Source organism: Pleurodeles waltl, chromosome 9 (assembly GCF_031143425.1).
Source record: "Pleurodeles waltl isolate 20211129_DDA chromosome 9, aPleWal1.hap1.20221129, whole genome shotgun sequence".
Classification (NCBI taxonomy): domain Eukaryota; kingdom Metazoa; phylum Chordata; class Amphibia; order Caudata; family Salamandridae; genus Pleurodeles; species Pleurodeles waltl.
In genome coordinates, this window is record NC_090448.1 from 801190008 (window position 1) to 801209547 (window position 19540).

The 19540-nt window shown below is 41.3% G+C and overlaps 1 protein-coding gene across 1 annotated transcript in view; it reads right to left on the minus strand.

Moving 5' to 3' along the window:
• Positions 1–19540, minus strand: part of LOC138259999 (solute carrier family 22 member 6-A-like) — a 697494-nt gene that overhangs the window by 375198 nt on the left and 302756 nt on the right. The window contains exons 4-5 of the mRNA XM_069208045.1: positions 11938–12106; positions 11367–11490 (exon numbers count right to left, since the gene is read on the minus strand). Coding sequence (XP_069064146.1) covers positions 11367–11490; positions 11938–12106 — 293 coding nt within the window. The remainder of the gene's footprint in view (positions 1–11366; positions 11491–11937; positions 12107–19540) is intronic.

The following is a 19540-nucleotide window of genomic DNA, read 5'->3' on the forward strand; positions in this document are numbered from 1 at the left end:
AGGTGTGAGGGCACAGGCCGCAGGCCTAAGCTAAGCTAAAATATGTGTGCCCATTCAATGTGTAAAATGAGCCCACAGCAAGTGCAGTGCAGACATGCTACTTGATCTGGGGAAGTGAGAAGTCACTCTTTATTAGGAGTGTGCCACCAGATGAGGCTGCGCTAGGCCTCCGATGATGCAGCCGGTGATGTTGGGCCTCACAAATCCTTCTCCCACTACAGCAGGTGAGCCGTGGAGCAGCTCACAGTAAAGGTAGGCACTCTCCGATGCTTCAGGAATGCAGCAAAAGAGTTCCACCTCACCAGCAGTGTGGTGGGGGCAACTATCATGAACCTAGACCACACTTAAACCACGTAACACTGAGCCACAATAAGTAACTCTGACACCTAGTAGAGTTGTATGTGATCTAGCCTCGAGCGGCTACAGCACCTTTTATCTTAACCATCGGGCCACGCCCAGCCCTCCGAGTGCACAATGAATACAATGTATAGTAGTGGCTGAGTGACTCACTGCAATTACCACAAACGTTGCCTGCAGCAATCACAAATGTATGCAGTATCTCATACCTATCAATATACCTTTCAGCGTGTCTTAACAAGTTAAAAACAGACACGTACACTTTGCAAACGTTGGCCACTTTTTAGCTATCTGTTTTGCTAACTGAGACCACTTTTATTTTGGTGCCTGTGCCTATTTTCTGTCCCAGCTGGACCCTGATAGCAAAGAAAACTTTGTGCAATGGTTTTTACTGCGCCAGGCAAAACAACCTTCACTGTTAAGACTGCTTTTATTTAAACCTGACCTAGACCTCCGCCTTCAGCCCCACACACGCAGAGAAAAAATTTAGTGCAAACAGCAGAAGGCAAACTTCCCTCATACAGTTGCGATTGGTGAACTTTGTACGTGGTGTGGCTTAACACATCCCATCTTGTGAGCGAGCCCGACAAACAAGCCTAAATTCTGTAAGAGTGTTGGAGAAGGTTCATTCCAAGTCCCGAGAAAATGTTTAAAAATAAAATAAAATTGAGAAATGGTGCATATTGCACCACAATTGACAGTCATTCATAGAAAATTCAAAGTATAATGTTTCAAGGAAGCTAAGCTCTCCCAAGGGGCATCTGGGACAAGTGCACACCTTCACCCTGGGACATCGTTGGAAAACAGTAACACTTTAGCACAATTTCTCCAAAACAATGGCTAAAAAGCCTAGGCTCACATCAATTTTCTAAATGCATAAAAAACTTCCCTTATCGCTTTTGATTTTACCCTCTCTGTTCCGTTTACATAGCTTACTACTCATATATTACGACTGGGAATTGCATTGAAGTCACAAGTTTGAACAATAAAATGTTATACAGATCCCCACTCTCAAGCCTTAAATAGCAGAGATTTCCCTCATAATGCAAAGATTTTACAAGCGCTGCCAGAAGAAGAACCACTCAAGTGTATAATTAGACCGTAAATAGTAACTATGAGTAATGATAGCTAGATCATGAAAAGCTTCAGTTTATATTTTGAAACAGAAATCATGCAATACCAAATCAGCAACAATATGAATTGTTAAAAATGCACTCATTCGGAGCCTGCGTGAGCCGCCAACCAAGATGGCCGTCTGACCTCACAGCTCTGCGCATCGTCGGACACTTTTTTACCGCGTGAGCAGTTTTTTCCTTTTTTTTGATGGCGATTTGTTCATAATAGCTGTGGGATGTTTTGGTGAGCATTTTCAATGTTTTTATGGTTCCCTAGCTTATTTTCTGACTCTTTCATTACGCTTTTGCATTTTTCCTCATGAGAGAGGCCATTTTGAATAATTTTTGCTCAACATTACAATTTACTTATCCGTTTTTTCTTAGAGTATTTGATGGCTCTGCTTGCAGTTTTTTGCGCAAGCCATGTAATTTATTTTTGCTGTCTCATCAACATATTTTCGAAGTTCCTGTGTCACTCATTTCCTTATTGAACGTTTTTATTTTTATATGGGCAAACTAAAGAAAATAAAATCTCTGTTGTATCCGTTCTCCTCAACTGACAAACTTTCGCAGTTTTTACAATTGGACACTTCTGCTGCAGCATCTTCTTCTTCCATGACAAACATGTCTTCCTCATCCTCTTCTTTGCCTAAAGTTTCTCAGAATATTTCTACAACTACTCATAAGAGGGTCAAACAGGACTCACCTTCACCAGTAAAATCTCCCTCACCGATCTATCTTGAACTTGTGCTTGACGAAAAACGCACATTGCGTCCTTTTATCGAAGAAACTAACTCTCGGATACACAATCTTGATACTAAGTGGTCTCAAATGGAAGTGAGAGTCTCTGCTTTGAAGCAAAGAGTCAGTGATGTGCAGGATGAAACACATAAAATTACTAGTTTGGAGAAGGAAGTGGTAGCTTTGAAGACACTGGCGGAGGATTTGGAAAACAGAAACAGATGCAATAATCTTTGCCTTTATGGATTACTGGAGGGTCCTGAAGGGAGTGACCCAATTTCATTTTTTGCTTCATTCTTTCCACAGTTGCGGGGCCTACCATCTTCTACAGTATTGAACATCCAAAGGGAGCACCGCATTGGTCATCGTCCTCCGCATTCCTCCACATCTAAACCAAGAGGCGTGATTATTTTCTTTCTTGAATTTACAGATCTATTGAGAATTCTTAATGCTGTGAAAGTCAAAAAAACAAATCTCTTGGCAGGGAAGTAAAATCTTCATCTCAAGGATGTGTCCAAAGCTACAGCAAACAGGAGGAAAGAATTCTTGGATCTTCGTCCACAGCTTCGTGACTTGGGAGCTCGTTTTGGATTATTCCATCCTTGTTTGTTCAAAGTGACATATCAAAATAAGACCACTTCATTTACCTCCCCTGCAGCTCTTCTTGATTTTCTAAGACTACACTCTACAAACCCTATGGAAACAGCTGGTCCTTCTACACGTTGACCATATACGTTTCTTAATCTATTATGCCCTTGTTCATTACTATTACGATATAGTTGATGGTCCTACATATGCAATTTATACATTATACTATATTGATGTGACTACAGGCCCTCTTTGTTAATGTATTGTTTTCTTTTCACAGGTTCCTGGTGTTCTATAATCATTTTTTTAACTCTTAACTTTTGTCCGTTGATGCATTCCGTTCCGTTGCTGTGCCGTCTTCAGTCTGTGCTGTCATCACCCCTCCCCTATTGTTCATTCATCTCAGGTATGTTTTTGCAGTCATCTTTATTTGGCATGTACTTTCTCTTCTTTTTTTCATGAATATTTTCCATCTTTTTTCTTGCTGTTTTCCCTTTACTCTTCTCTTTCTTTGTTTTTCTTGTTTTCCTTTCCCCTATATGTACTTTCAATTATTTATGGTACATGACCTTTCGTGTATATATATGGATATGTGACGGAAAAATTCAGAGGTATTTCTTGGAATGTCAAAGGATTTATTAACCCAATTAAAAGGCAGAGAATTTTATCCCATTTAGCCAAATATAATCCAAACTTGTTTTTACTTCTACTTCATCTACAAAGATAAATGGTGTAATTGTGCTCTGCCATAAAAAATTATCAGTTAAGGTTATTTCGCAAGACTCGGATTCCAATGGTAGATGGCTCTTTGTGAGGCTAAGTATCAATGGGGTTTATAATGACTATTGGTAATATTTATGGTCCTAATAACTCAGATTATCTTTTCTGGCCTAATATTACTAAACAATGTTTGCTTTATAATGATTAATTTTTCCTTCTTGGAGGGGATTGCAATAACATTATTGATCCTTTTATAGATAGGCAATCTGTAATTAAATTTTCTCCCCATAAAATGCATAAACAATTTAAGGCATTTTTCTCACAATGTAATTTAATTGATTCATGGAGAACCTGTAATCCTGATAGTAGGGATTTTTAGTTTTATTCTCCACCACATGGCTCTTTATCTAGACTTGATCATATTTTTGTTTCTAAATCACTATCCCAAAATCTTATTAATTCCTCCATTGAACCTATGGTAATATCTGATCATGCTCCAGTCTTCACAGATTTTGATTTGCTCCCGGTACATCCCAAATCCAATAGGTGGTGATTTAATAATTCTTTGTTGCTTGATTCTAAATTTTCCACTTCCTTTGCTGCCTTTGCAGAGGAATTTTTCCGATTTAATGAGGATTCTCATGTTTCTCCACAATTGTTATGGGATTCATTTAAGGCTGCGGCTCGTGGTCATATAATAAATTTTGTCTCTAATTAAAAGAAAACTTTTAATGCACAGCATCAATCTCTGCTTCTCAAAATTAAACAGTTAGAACATAAATATTATTCTTCCTTCTCTAATTTTAATCTACAAGAATTTATTCAAGCAAAATTACAATTTAGCAAAATCTCAATGGATAATGCCTCCTCTTTTCTTGTACGTAGTAGTGCCCGTTATTATGGAGGTTAAAATAGATCGGGGAAACTTCTGGCTAATTATTTAAAAATACGAAAGCAGCGCCACACTGTGAAGTCTATAGTTACAGATACTGGTGAATCCCTTTTTAAGGATGAAGATATTTTAGCTGAATTTGTTAATTATTACCAGACACTTTATACTCCTGAGTCATTTGCGACCTCCTTACAGATTGATGATTATTTAAAGAACATTCCAAACCCTAATCAGACGCTTGTTGATGCTACTTCACTTGAAGTAGATATTTCTTCATTAGAAATTTTTAAAGCCCTTCAATCTCTCAAAAAAGGTAAAACTCCTTGTCCGGATGGATTTACAGTGGAATTTTTTCTACATGTTTCTAACATTTTACTTCCCAAACCTTTTCAGCTTTTTCACTTCTTCATTGGTTCTGGTTGTACAAGGAGAACATTTCCAGAAGCTTCTATTTGCTTAATTCCAAAGGAAGTTAAGGATCAAACTTTCTGTAAAAATTATAGACCAATCTCTCTTCTCAATACAGATTATAAAATATTTGCTTAATTATTAGCCTCACGTCTTGATACCCTTTTACCTGCCCTGATCAGTAAAGAGCAAACGGGTTTTGTCAAAGGTAGAGTTGCTCCTGACAACTCTAGAACATACTTCAATGTACTCAGCAAAGCTCCCGCTCTTTCGTACTCTTTAGCAGCAATTTCTTTAGATGCTGAGAAAGCATTTGATTGATTAGACTAGTCTTTTCTATTCAAAGCTTTACCCTGGCATGGTTTAGGGCCTCATTTCATTTCATTTATCTCTTTGCCTTGTCAGTCCCCAATGGCATTGATATTGGTGAATGGGAAATTGTCCAGATACTTTGTATTACGTCGAGGTGTACTTCAAGGGTGTCCACTCTCTCCACTCCTATTTATTCTAGCTCTAGAGCCCTTTCTACCCTGTATTAGAAATAACATTAAAATTGAGGGTTTCCATTATGGCGAGAAACACTTAAAATTAACGGCACATGCAGATGATATACTTTTATATATCTCAAATCCTGAACTCTCAATACTGTTTCTACTTCGGAGATTGAAGGCTTTTCTTTGATTTCAGTTTATAAGATAAATTCGGATAAAACTGAAATCCTTCCTCTAACAAAATTTTGTTTTAGATCCTCGTTTGATATTACTGCCTTTCACTGGAATTCTTCCAAGATTAAATATTTAGGTATTTGGTTCACCTCATCCATTAAAAAGTCCATTGTAGTAAATATCTCAGATGCTTTAGAGAACGTTGATAGATCTATTTTGTCATGTAATCCCTTATTTTGATCTTGGTGAGGTCATCTTGACTATATCAAAATTATGATTTCTCCTAACATTTTATATATCCTATCCATGATTCCGCTTCCTCTACCTATTACTTTTTTTAAACAATTGGACTCCAGATTGTCTAAATTCCTGTGGAACAATAAGAAATCTAGAATTTCCCTTAGTCACCTTTGTCATTCTAAACGGTAGGGAGGAGACATTGTTCCTGATTTCAGACTATATCACAAATCCTTTTGTTTGCGTCAAGCTTCTAGCTGGATCTCCCTGTCAGGCTCTATGTTTACTCCCTTATGGTTGGATATTGAATGTTCTTTTCTTCTGCCTTTTTCCCCTTGTGTGGTGGTATCCTTTTCTTATAATATTTTGCGTATCTCCTCCTCCCTTCTTAAACATACTTGTGCTCTTCTGCATTCTCACTATTTACCTCCATCCGTCACTTATTCCTCTTTTCTGAATTCCCCTATTTGGCATAATAGTCTCATCACTATTAATAAAAAACCTTTATGTTGGAAATCCTGGAGACAAAGAAATATAGCGTGGGTCAAGGATTTATTCTCCATTGATACTCCACTTTCTTTTTCACAATTCCAACTTCTATTTCATTGTCCCAATTCATTTATGGCTAAATATCTTCTTCTTATTAATATTATTCTTGATGTACTTTTTTCCTTGACTTCCCCTCCTTCTTCTTCGGAATTACCCTTTTCTTTGTCCTCCTTTCTTACCTCATATCCTAAGGCATCAAATATTTATAAACTTTTTCATTCTCCTGTTTTGACAAATCCTAAATCTAAAATTGAGTCTCAATGGGAATTGGATTTGGAATGTACCTGGACTGTTTCCTTCTGGAATAAGGTGTGGCATCGATCTTATAAAATATCTAGATCAGCTTCCTTCACACATTCACTTTTCTCTCTTTACCACAGACTTTATTTTACCCTTTCTACTATAGCAACATTTCCTGTATCCTCCACTTCAAACTGCTGGTCCTGCGATAGCCCAAAAGGAGATCTTATGCACATCCTTTTTGAATATCCCCCCACTGTCTCTTTTTGGAGAAAAGCTTGGCGTCATCTTACCGCAATTTTTCGTTTGCGATCCCAATTATCTCCCTCTGTGCTTTTTCTAGGTAGCCTCTCTGCTGACATTGTTTCGGATGATGATAATTTAAAGCTGTTGGATCTCATGCTAGCTTTAGCCTTTCAGCAAATTACTCTTAATTGGAAACATTCATCCAACATTTCCTATAAGGCTTGGTGGTATAATGTTTGCCACTACCATAGTCTAGATATTGCTTTTACCTCTTTATGCTGCCCCTCCATAAATAGAGTTTTGTATTGGTTACTTTTGACTGATTATCTTAATGCTGTTGCTTGTAATTCTACTGATTGTACATTATCTGAGAATTTTAAGCCACCATGAATTCTTTATTTTCTCTGTTCTTGAGTGAATTTAAATTTAGCTTAACTTTATCTTTATTGAATGTCACTTTTTTCTTTTTTTAGCTTTTTAAGACCCAATGTATCTTTCTTATTTTAACTGGTCTTGTTCCGTTTTCATTGTTTCTCCCCCATTTTATACTTTAACATTTTAAACAGCTTTTACAATTCCTTTAAAAATTATATCATTATCATTGTGACAAATATCTTGTATTGTTATTATGTGACCCATATGTATTTTGATTTTAATAAAGCTGATTTACCTCTAAAAAAATGCATTCATTTAATATTATTCAGTAAAACAATATTAATACCCACTTTACATATACCATGGGACTATCAGTGTCGGACTGGCCTATAGGGCAATCTGGCAGTGGCAGAAGTGCTGGCCTGCCAGGTCAGTGTTTGGGACGTTATTTTAGCCGTTTGTGGGTCTGTTTTATGGTCTGGTGAGCTGCTTTTTACTATAGATTTCCCTGATATCACCACAAACTGCCTGCAGCAAACACTAATGCATGCAGTCTCTCATACCTTGCAAAACATCTTTACAGTATGCCTTTACAAGTTCAAAACTTTCCCGATTAGCAAACGTGGTACACTATTTTATCTATCTAGTTCACTAATGGAGGCCGCTTTTTATTTCGGTGTCCAGGTCTATTTTCTGTCGCAGTTCGACCTTGAACTACAGAGATAATTTCCTCAGAATTAGCATGGTTTATAATTCTTTGTCAGTGTGAAATAGAGTGTAAATGTATTAGTATGGCCATAAATGTCAACTGTTTACTTGCTGAAAGCAGCAAGAGGAATTGCACAGGGCAGCAGCAAAACAAGCTTTCTTCATACAGAAAATGGGTTCTGCAAAGGTAGAACAACACCAAGCTTCAGTGGTGCACCCATGTGCAGCACACACAGTAACAGTAAAAGCTTGATTGCATTCATAGGAAACATTGTCAAATGTTCAAAAGAACCATACAGTTTCCGGGAACATTTCCCCTCAAGCAGACAGAACATTTTTGGCACAGATAATGTCACACACAAGTAACAAGCCCAGGAGAAGCAGCAATCAAGCAGGTTTCTTTGAAATATGAGAACAGGTGTTATACGTTCTCAGTAGTATTGCAAATCCAGGCTGTATTGCTAGAAAACTGCTTTTGGTTGAGAGTGTGTTTTAAAGGTACACATAATACTAAAAACAGTGCTTAATTTGAGCCAGTGGTTTGCAGTTCTCGCCAACAACATTTAATTGTCATCACTGGCAATTATGACAGTCTGCCACATGGTGGCCACTGTATGTTTAAATTAGAGATGACCAAAACAACAGTTGTTTATTAATTCAAGATACTTTAAACATTACTAACCCTTGCCACCCAAACCATTCTTACAGCTTTGGGGTCCTGCAATAGTGTGGATTGTTACACTTGTAAGGAAGGAAGAAAATTGGCAGCAGTGGTGCTGCTACAGTGCAACGAATGACTGAGAGGTGAGACACTACTCACTACAATAGATGACGGATGGAGTGGTGCATGCCCCTGTGTATGTGCAGAGTTGCCTAAGGGTATATATTTTATTGGTTATTACCCAATTGGTATAACTTTACTTACTTATAAGTTTCAAGTATATGGTACCACTGGTATCCAGGGCATGAAATTTAAACTATCCCACGACAGCTACAGAACCTATTGTGCCACTCTCAATGTGACAACGTGAAAACATGTCTTCCAACCTCCCACTGCAGACTGGCAGTGCAGTTTTAAACTTCTAACTCAACTTTGCCATTTAATCTAATGGCAAAGACCAAACATACCTTTTTTATATATACTTCACCTCTACAGCAGACCTGTCTAGTACTAAGGCGCAGAGTGCTTTATAATAAAGAGTAGGATATGTATTTTTGTGTGTCCTAACAGTAAAACGCCCAAACTGTCATTTTTACTGCTGGATAGGCAGTAGCCCCATTGGCGAGCACGTGCTTACATCCTGACAACTCAGCTGTGCTAACTTCTGAATGGGACCACTAAATTTGATACTTCATGATATCAAAATATCTGCTACATTTAACCCGACTTGATGCCCAAGTCGCATTTACTGAAACGTTTAATAAAATATAACTTTTAGAAGGTTGCTGCTCTGTTGCCCAAGCTTTCCAGTGACCATTTACAGATGCTAGCCAGAAGTCAGCCTTCTGCTCTCCTGAGGATAAGTGTGAACAATTCCCAGGAGCAAAAACAATATAGGCCTGCCGTTGTTAGAGTTGTTACCTCTCCTTGGCAGGAAGCCACACAAGGTGTGAGCCTAAAAGGCGAGCTTCAAAGGTGAAGCAGCCTTGAAGGGCAAATGGTGGACACACACAAGATGGGCAGCTCTTTTGTTGAAGTAGATGGGTTGGTATCTGGGACACACAAAGGGGAGGCCAGTCCCCAAACCAGTTCAGTTTTTTCGTGGGTGTGTAGCCCTTAAGTGGCCACACCTTTAGGGTAGGTTACTAAGCTGTACACTCCAAGAAAGGGGCTCTACCTTCTTGGTAGTGGGCAGAATAGTGCACTTTGGGATATCTAGATGCTACACACCTCTAGGAAGTCATCATCAGGCTGGGAGGGTCCTAGTAGCCCATTGGCTAGTAACCTTCTAATCCCGAGTGCAATTTCTGGGTATATATCTAGCACCCTTGGCACCCTGACCGCAGATCATACCTGGACTGAAGAGACAACCAAAGAAGGTCTACCCTGCTGTGTTATGGACCTGACAAGAGAGGCTGCACCAACCACTGGTCTGCACCTGCTAATCCTTGGGCTAGCAAAGAAAGGACTGTACATGTGTTGCCTGGCTCATCGAAAAGTCACTCCTGAGTCTCAGACAGAAGAGGTGTACTCCAAGAGCTAGTTGGCTGGCTTTCTGTTACAGCACCAGGGTCAAAAAAGCTGAAGAAGCACGTCCTGGCTAGTCAGAAGCCACCATCGCCTGATCGCCACTGACATGCAGTCCCATCATTCAAAAGTTGCACCCGAATCTGCCAGACCTGAGAGAGTCAGAGTGCAGTTTTGGAGCATGATACAGACACCAGCCTTTACTAAAGGGAACCACTGGTTTCACTGTGACCAGAGACCAGTAGTCTAGTGGCAACTGGACTTTTGCTGGACCAAAGTGGGCTTGGAGGGACATCGACCCAGTGGCCAAAGTCACTCCACCTTCAAACATGGAACAAGAAGTAGCTCCAGGAAGACGCCTGTTGACCGCACAGCATCTGCAGCATCTCCTGTATCTCTTGCATCAGTACCACTCTGTTACAGTTAATAGCAGTTCATCCAGTAAACCTGGAACTGGATTTAAGACTGCTTTGGGAACTCTATTTCTGTCCTACAACTCCTTTCTGGCCACTTGACCTCCCCCTGCTGTACTTGGTCACGCAAAGTAGCTCAACACAATTCTTTAAAAGTTTACAAAGTTTTCGAACTACTTAATAATCTAGATCTCCAAAGCCTTCCAGACAATTATGTTTCTTTAGGTGCCTAAAATTTAAAGAAACATAATATGTTTTTATAAATTGTTGTTGTATGTATTTTGTGCTGTGTTCATTTCTTAATGCATTGCTTTGGTACTTGTAAATGTTTGGTTAAGCCTGACTGTCTGAAGCCACAGCTAGCTAAGGTTGAGCTAAGGTTTAAAAAATAAGCCTGCCTGGACCCAAGTAAGTATCAGGAGTGTATTACACAGAGAGGTCACACAACTACACCATGTAATACAACACTTTCCTCACAGAAATTACTAGAGGAGGAAAAAGTGGAGCAAAGAAAAAAGCGTAAGGGAAAATAGGAGATGAATGGGGTTGAGAAAAGAGAGAAAAGGGGGGTTGGAAAAGCAATACATAGGGAAGAATGATAGAAAAAAGTTAGGAAAGAGAGAAAAAGTAATGTAGGAGAAAGAAAAGGGAAAATACACCATATTTAAAGAAGGTAAATGGACACAGCTGATAGAAAAACTCTGATACAGCTATCACAAATAACAGGAATGATACGGCTTGACTATGATACTCGTCTAGAAATTAGCTGTCTTGGCTGTCCTGTTTTCAGAGGCCAACAGATTCTCAGATTCGTGAAAGATTGAGCTGTGGGAGATGGAGCTGAATTGTAGTTTGCAATAAATTGCTCATTTAGAAACAAAAGGGAACATCATCTTGTTGCTAATATCTCTTGGCCCTCCATACCTCCAATGTAATTTTTTCCACTTCTTCTTTTTTGCCATTTACTTTTGCCACTCGCTTCAGTGCCTGGACAGCATCTTCCATTTTTCCTGTTAGAATCTGCCAGCGGGCTGACTCCGCAAACCACCTGCAATAATACAAGCAAACAGCATCTCAAAAGAGTATCCAAGTCATACATTTGTTTGACCTTCTGACTGATTGTCATAGGACCTCAGTGTTTTTATATATTCTTCATGTGATAGCACTCCAGTCTCAGAGTTACTTATTTTAATACAGTGAGAATGATTGCATATATATATATATTATTCACTGTATGCAGTGAGAACAAACCAGTTTTAGATGTATTGACTGTGTGACAGGGGAGCACCCCCAAGTCAGAAATACCTATTGTGTAACAGTGAGATTGCTTCAGTCATAGGCATTCTCCATATGTGACAGGAGAAAATATAATAACTTTGAGACACTTGAGGACGTATCTAGTGACTGTGATGCATTTACATTGCTTAAGTGGCAATAAACGAGTGGGGGAGCTATAAACTGTGTTGTTTTTGTAGTTAAAGCCAAGGAGACGTACCAGGAGTACAAGAAGAATATAAAAAAAGGCAGTGAGACAGCAAGTTGCAGCCAGCGCCAATCTCTGATTCCATAAGCCACAGCTACGAGGATCAGCTGTCCAATGGAGTAGCAGTATCCGTTCATTGTTCCTGTGATGGTTCGGACTTGAGTTGGGATCCATTCCAAAGCTGAGATAGTTACCCAAAAAGAGAAAACAAGAAATGGCAAATTAGGAAACCCCATATAACTAGGCATCACACTGCTACTAAAATGGTCATAAATTGTCCAAAATGGTGTGACCAATTTGCCTTCAAGTGCTTCATTTCCATTTCACCTGACTTCCTCTTCCCATTCCTTACAGTGAGCGAGGATCCTCACACAATTAATGATTTTGCAAGCTGCTCCAAAGGGATTTTCTTATGTTTTAATATCTAGGCCCTCTGCCCCCCCCCCAGCTTCAAACACTTCTCAGTCTGTTTGTTTTCCTGTACAGGTTGAGGATGAGTTGTTAGTTGGACACTTTCTATCAAAAATAATTTAAATAAGTTTGAGGACACTTGCTGTAGTGTCTGCAGGTTGTAGTGATGTTATCTGGAGATGCCCATAGATGGTGCTGCACAAGGTGTTGGCCCTCCAGATAATGGTTTATGGTGGCAGGGCCCCTCCCCCACTACCAGCACTTGCAGGTACTACTTTTTAACCTAGAGAACTTGTGGAATTGGTTCATTAAGTATCACCATTCTGAATAATAAATGCATTCTGTGAAAGGCGATTGTGTATGGTGTGCCCCAATTACCTCCTTTTTGTTGCCCCAAGTTCTGCCACTATATTGAATGATAAGTTGTATGTGAAGGAATGGGGCCACATGATAGAATTATCGCCTCCTGACATTCGCATGGCATTTGGAGGGTTTAAATTGTTTTGATGGGTTATTTAAAAGATTGTGTCCGGTATACGATAGAGTAGGGCACACTAAAGGCTATTTAGAAAAGACAGGTTCTAGCATACCAGGATGGAGGAATCAGGGGGCATGGTTTTGACAACTGGGTTAACGTGGTTAATCTCGCTTGTTGATACAATCGCCCCACAAACTTTGAATTTAGAGCACCTTTTTGACACTCATAAATCATTATTTGAGTATAAACTTGGAGTGGTGAGTTGTTATGAACGCAAACTTGTTGTTTAACCAGGGACCATTCCTATAGTTCATAAGGTACCAATGTCCTGCTGAGTGCTAAGAGTCAACTAATAGACACTTGTGTAGTGAGAAAGTGATAGAACCAGTTTGCTCCTCTCAGTGGGTCTCTCTTGTAGTTGAGGCAAAAAAGTGAGACAAGGCTTTGTGTGGGCCTTAGGTTGACTGCTATCCCTTACCTAAGGGGGGGGGAGACAAAAGTATTTCAACCTTGGATCTGGGAGCTGTCTACCACCAGGTCGAACTCGGTGGAGAGTCTCACTCACTAACAGCATTCGATACCCCACTTGAGGCATATAGATTCCTTCACATGCTATTCGATCTGGCCTCTGTGGCCTTAATTTCCAAAAATGTGTGCTCAAATCCTAGTTGGAATGAAGAACGTGTTAGCTAATCAGGAAGACATACATTCACTGAAACGGAACAGGATCATTTTGCGCACAGTGTTAGACACTTTGAATGAACATGGTTTACATGCCAATTTTCATTAAAAGAAGTAGTATATTTAGGGCATCAAATTTAAGCAGAAAATATCAAATTAACATCAGGTGCAAAGAACAATGACCAGTTGGCCTCCTTTTTAGGTCTCTGAATTGTTTTCACTCTTTATGGGTAATTTTGTATTACAAACAGCACTTCTAAAAAAATGATTACATAGTGGTATTAGATGTTATTGGGGAGGGAAAAATTATACTTTCAAAATTTGAAGGGATTAATTGTGAATGCTCTTGCACTACAAGCTTTCAGAGATGATTTTCCATCTACAATTACTGAGAATGCCAGTGCAGTCAGTGTGAACGTGGTCAGATAATACAAGGTAAAGAAAATATCGTAGGTTCCACATCCTGATATTTTTCATAGGCTAAACGCAACTGTGGTACGATAGAGAGGGAAGGCCTGGCTTGCATATAGGCCACTAATAATTTTTCAACTCATTTGTGAGGAAGAGAGTTCTCAGTCACAGATCACGAGCATTTACTGTATTTGTTGAGCAACAAACTTCTCTGTAAATCAAGACAAAAATCTGTCAGGCTCCTATGTACAATATACAAATTTAATATAACTGTTAAACACATTATTAGAGAAAAATGTTTAGAGCGGATTTCTAATCAAGATGTCCTTCGGAAACAGTTTCAGATAATCATACTATGAAAGACAATAAATATGCAGTAGAATTGGCTTTCATGTCCAAGGAAAATCTCTCTTGAGATGACTGATTGTGTTTTTCCAATAAAGACGCCTGTCAAATGCTACTAAAGAAATTCATTGTTCAAGGCTGGCTCAGGGAATATTGTTTGGAGAGTGAAGTTAAGTTATATTTCAAGGTCAGAGGTGAACTAACCATTAAAGGAGGGTTATTATTTAGTGGGAATTTGCTGATTCTCCCAATGGAACTAACAGTACATTTGATAAAGTTTACACACATTGGGCATGTTGGTTTGACAACAAGTTGTTGCCAAATGGGGTCCTGGATGGGAAGAGTTTGTGACAGGGTTCCTAGTGCAAATGATTTATGTAGAAGAGTAAAGGAAATGCAAGCCGGAAAACAGAGATATGAGTATTTGAAAAAACTAAAGAATTGAATGTTCAACTTGGAGATGCTGTTCTTCCATCAAAACAGTTAACTACAATCTGATCCATTAAGTAATTATCCAACGTTCCGTAAAACTCACATGTGGAATTAAGGATTCTTAATTCTGCCAAGAACCCATCAATCAATTTACATTAATGTTGAAGTGATTAAAAAAAAGCTGTGACTATCTGAAAATTACACTTGTATCATCAGTATTTCCCCCATTCTATACACTGCTTCCACGATCTCATCCCAAACAAGTTGGGGTGTAGGTCTTGGCACATGTAAATGATTCTCTGACCCTCTGTTCCTACGCAATTACTCCTCTAAGCTTCAAATTTAGTACCATCAATGGCAATCAAATAACTGTAAAAGGTATTGTACCATTGTTTCCACTTTAATCTCTGCATGCCTGGTTCGGCAACAAATATGGTTAGAAGATTTGCATTTTGCGTAATCAAATCCTAACTACATAATGATGTTTTATTTCATAAATAGTGTTTATGCAAAGTCTTATCAACACGTTTAACTTTATGATCAAAAAGTGACACATTAAAAGCAAACCAGTTGCACAGTGTAATAATAACATACGCTTACAGACAAATGCCAAAAAAGAAATGAGGGAGCTGTCTTCCATTAAGCTACTGGTTCACTTTGAACAATCATAACAAAATTTCAGTGCAAGAATAAGCCAATAAGATGTTGACTCTAATCTTTTCAGAGACTTTGGAGCATTGAGCTTCACAACTCAGAGTCCAGTAATGATCAACCAATGAGAAGTGATGAGCCTCTCACGGAATCAAAGGAAATGCCTGAAAGTAGCCCCACTTGGTTCTCAATTGCTTCCAGAAATTCTGACACACTGTGGTTTTCCTGTACAGCTTTAGAAAGTGCTTTACAGCCTGTTGTTAGGGGTTGAGAAGTATATGCACTATAAACCCCTTCTCTTAAGGCCTGATGCCTGAATATATTTTTGAGAGCTTCATCCACCTCCTTTCCTGAAGGATCTTTTAGGATACTCTCTTCTGCCATGGAGAATCTGCCAACAAGACCTTCCAAGTCAAACAGGATTACTTTAGAAACCATCCTCGAGTCATTGGATGATAATCCAACTACACTAGAAGTTATTTTCACATTATCAGGTATCATCAATTGTCGATCTTCCAGCTCCGTGCGTCGAAATTTTCCAGCCGCAATGCCGGTGGCGTGTCGATTTCTGCCACGAAGCCAGTGGTGCATCGTTTTTCAGCCACGTCTCGGTAGGTGCGTCAAATTTTTCCCCGCATGCCAGTCTGTGCGTGGACTTTCAGTGTCGATCTGCCAGCCCCACCTTCCAAGGCCACAGGGACTGGATAGGGCACCCTTGGCAGGACAAGAGTCTCTGCAGAGAGTTCAGGTGCTGGCAGGAAAAGTCTTTGATGGCCCTGAGACTTCAACAACAGGAGACAAGCACAGGACAAGCCCTTGGAGATTTCTTCACAAGCAAGAAGGTACACAAAGTCCAGTCTTTGTCCCCTTGCACAGGCAGAAGCAGCAACTGCAGGATAGCTCTACGAAGCACAGTCTCAGGCAGGGCAGCACTTCTCCTCAGCTCTTCAGCTCTTCTCCAGGCAGAGGTTCCTCTTGATGTCCAGAAGTTATCTAATTTCCAGGGGTTTGGGTGCCCTTCTTATACCCAGTTCTGCCTTCGAAGTAGGCCTACTTCAAAGGAAAGTCTCTCTTGTTTGTGAAATCCTGCCTTGCCCAGGCCCCAGACACACACCAGGGGGTTGGAGATTGCACTGTGTGAAGACAAGCACAGCCCTTTCAGATGTAAGTGACCCATCCTCCCCTCCCTCCTAGCACAGATGGCTCATCAGGATATGCAGGCAACACCCCAGCTCCCTTTGTGTCAATGTCTAGAGAGAGGTGCAAACAGCCCAACTGTAAACTGACCCAGACAGGGAATCCACAAACAGGCAGAGTCACAGAATGGTTTAAGTAAGAAAATGCCCACTTTCTAAAAGTGGCATTTTCAAACACACAATCTAAAAAAAAAAGTTACTAAAAGATGGATTGTTGAATTGTGAGCTCAGACACTCCAAACTCCACATGTCTATCTGCTCCCAAAGGGAATCTACGCTTTAATCATATTTAAAGGTACCCCCCATGTTAACGCATGAGAGAGATAGGCCTTGCAACAGTGAAAAATTAATTTGGCAGTATTTCACCATCAGGACATTTAAAACACATTAGTACCTGTCCTGCCTTAACAATACACTGCACCCTACCCCTGGGGCTACCTAGGGCCTACCTTAGGGGTGTCTTACATGTAAGAAAAGGGAAGGTTTAGGCCTGGCAAGTGGGTACACTTGCCAAGTCGAATTGGCAGTTGAAATCTGCACACACAGATACTGCAGTGGCAGGTCTGAGCCATGTTTAAAGGGCTACTACTGTGGGTGGCACAACCAGTGCTGCAGGCCCACTAGTAGCATTTGATTTACAGGCCCTGGGCACCCCTTGTGCACTGTACTAGGGACTTACCAGTAAATCAAATATGCCAATCATGGAAATCCAATCAACAATACAATTTACACAGAGAGCACCAACACTTTAGCACTGGTTAGCAGGGCTAAAGAGCTCAGAGTTCTAAAGCTAAAAGAAACAGGCCAGAAAAAATAGGAGGCAGGAGGCAAAAAGATTACGGGTGACCCTGCATAAGGAAAAAAGTCCAACACGACCCCCTACCAGCCTAAAGCCAGAGGAGACCTTGATGGACTTTCCTGACTGCGGCGATAGAACAGGGTCCTAGGCCCACAACAGCAGGGGCATGTTCCAGTTCTACGCCTTCCTGACTTCAGTTGGATCCCTCTGTCCATACCGTCAGGGCCCACTAAGCTAACCCATAGGTGTAGAAAGGTAGCCTCTTTCTAGCCTTGTTACCCACACTTTTGGCCTGTTTGTGAGTATATGTCAGGGTGTTTTTACTGTCTCACTGGGATCCTGCTAGCCAGGGCCCAGTGCTCAAAGTGAAATCCTATGTTGTCAGTATGTTTGATATGTGTCACTGGGATCCTGCTAGCCAGGACCCCAGTGCTCATACGTTTGTGGCTTGTATGTGTTCCCTGTGTGGTGCCTAACTGTATCACTGAGGCTCTGCTAACCAGAACCTCAGTGTTTATGCTCTCTCTGCTTTTAAAATTGTCACTGCAGGCTAGTGACTAATTTTACCAATTCCGATTGGCACACTGGAACACCCTTATAATTCCCTAGTATATGGTACCTAGGTACCCAGGGTATTGGGGTTCCAGTAGATCCCTATGGGCTGCAGCATTTCTTTTGCCACCCATAGGGAACTCAGACAATTCTTACACAGGTCTGCCACTGCAGCCTGAGTGAAATAACGTCCACGTTATTTCACAGCCATTTTACACTGCACTTAAGTAACTTATAAGTCACCTATATGTCTAACCCTCACTTGGTGAAGGTTAGGTGCAAAGTTACTTAGTGTGTGGGCACCCTGGCACTAGCCAAGGTGCCCCTACTTTGTTCAGGGCAAATTCCCCGCACTTTGTGAGTGCGGGGACACCATTAATCAATCAATCAATCAATCACAATATTTATAAAGCGCGCTATGTACCCGTCAGGGTTTCGAGGCGCTGGGGGGAGGTGGGGGGCGTGGAGCGCTGCTGTTTAGCGGTCGAAGAGCCAGGTCTTGAGGAGCCTTCTGAATGCGAGGAGGTCCTGGGTCTGGCGTAGAGGTGTGGGGAGAGAGTTCCAGGTCTTGGCGGCGAGGAAGGAGAAGGATCTGCCGCCGGAGGTCTTGCGCTGGATTCGGGGTACGATGGCGAGGGCGAGGTTGGCGGATCGGAGTTGACGTGTTGGAGTGTAGAAGTTAAGTCTGGTGTTGAGGTAGGAGGGTCCGGTGTTGTGAAGCGCCTTGTGAGCGTGGGTGAGGAGTTTGAAGGTGATCCTCTTGTCTACCGGGAGCCAGTGGAGTTCCTTCAGGTGAGGGGAGATGTGACATCGGCGGGGTATGTGGAGAATCAGTCGGGCGGAGGCATTTTGGATACATTGGAGTCGTTTGATGTCTTTGGTTGGGATGCCTGTGTAGAGTGCGTTGCCGTAGTCAAGTCTGCTGCTGACGAGGGCCTGGGTCACCGTCTTTCTGGTTTCTGTTGGAATCCACTTGAAGATTCTGCGGAGCATTCGAAGGATGTTGAAACAGGAGGAGGAGACAGCGCTGACCTGTTTGGACATGGTGAGGGCGGAGTCCAGGATGAAGCCGAGGTTTCTTGCGTGGTTGGCAGGGGTGGGCGGGGGTCCGAGGTCGGAGGGCCACCATGAGTCGTTCCAGGCCGAGGGAGTGCGCCCGAGGATGAGGACTTCCGTCTTGTCGGAGTTGAGTTTCAGGCGACTGTTGTTCATCCAATCGGCGATGGCTTTTAGTCCCTCGTGGAGGTTTGTTTTGGCGGTGAGCGGGTCTTTGGTCAGGGAGAGGACGAGCTGGGTGTCGTCGGCGTAGGAGATGATGCTGAGATGATGTTGGCGGGCCAGTTTAGCGAGGGGGGCCATGTAGACGTTGAACAACGTAGGGCTGAGGGAGGATCCTTGGGGGACGCCGCAGATGAGGTTGGTCGCTTTGGAGCGGAAAGGGGAGAGACGGACTCTCTGAGTTCTGTCGGAGAGGAAGGATGAGATCCAGTGGAGGGCTTTATCTTGGATGCCGGCTTCCTGGAGGCGGGTCAGTAGGGTGGGGTGGCAGACTGTGTCAAAAGCGGCTGATAGGTCGAGGAGGATGAGGGCTGAGGTTTCGCCGTTGTCCATTTGATGTCAGATGTCATCTGTGGCGGCGAGGAGAGCAGTCTCAGTGCT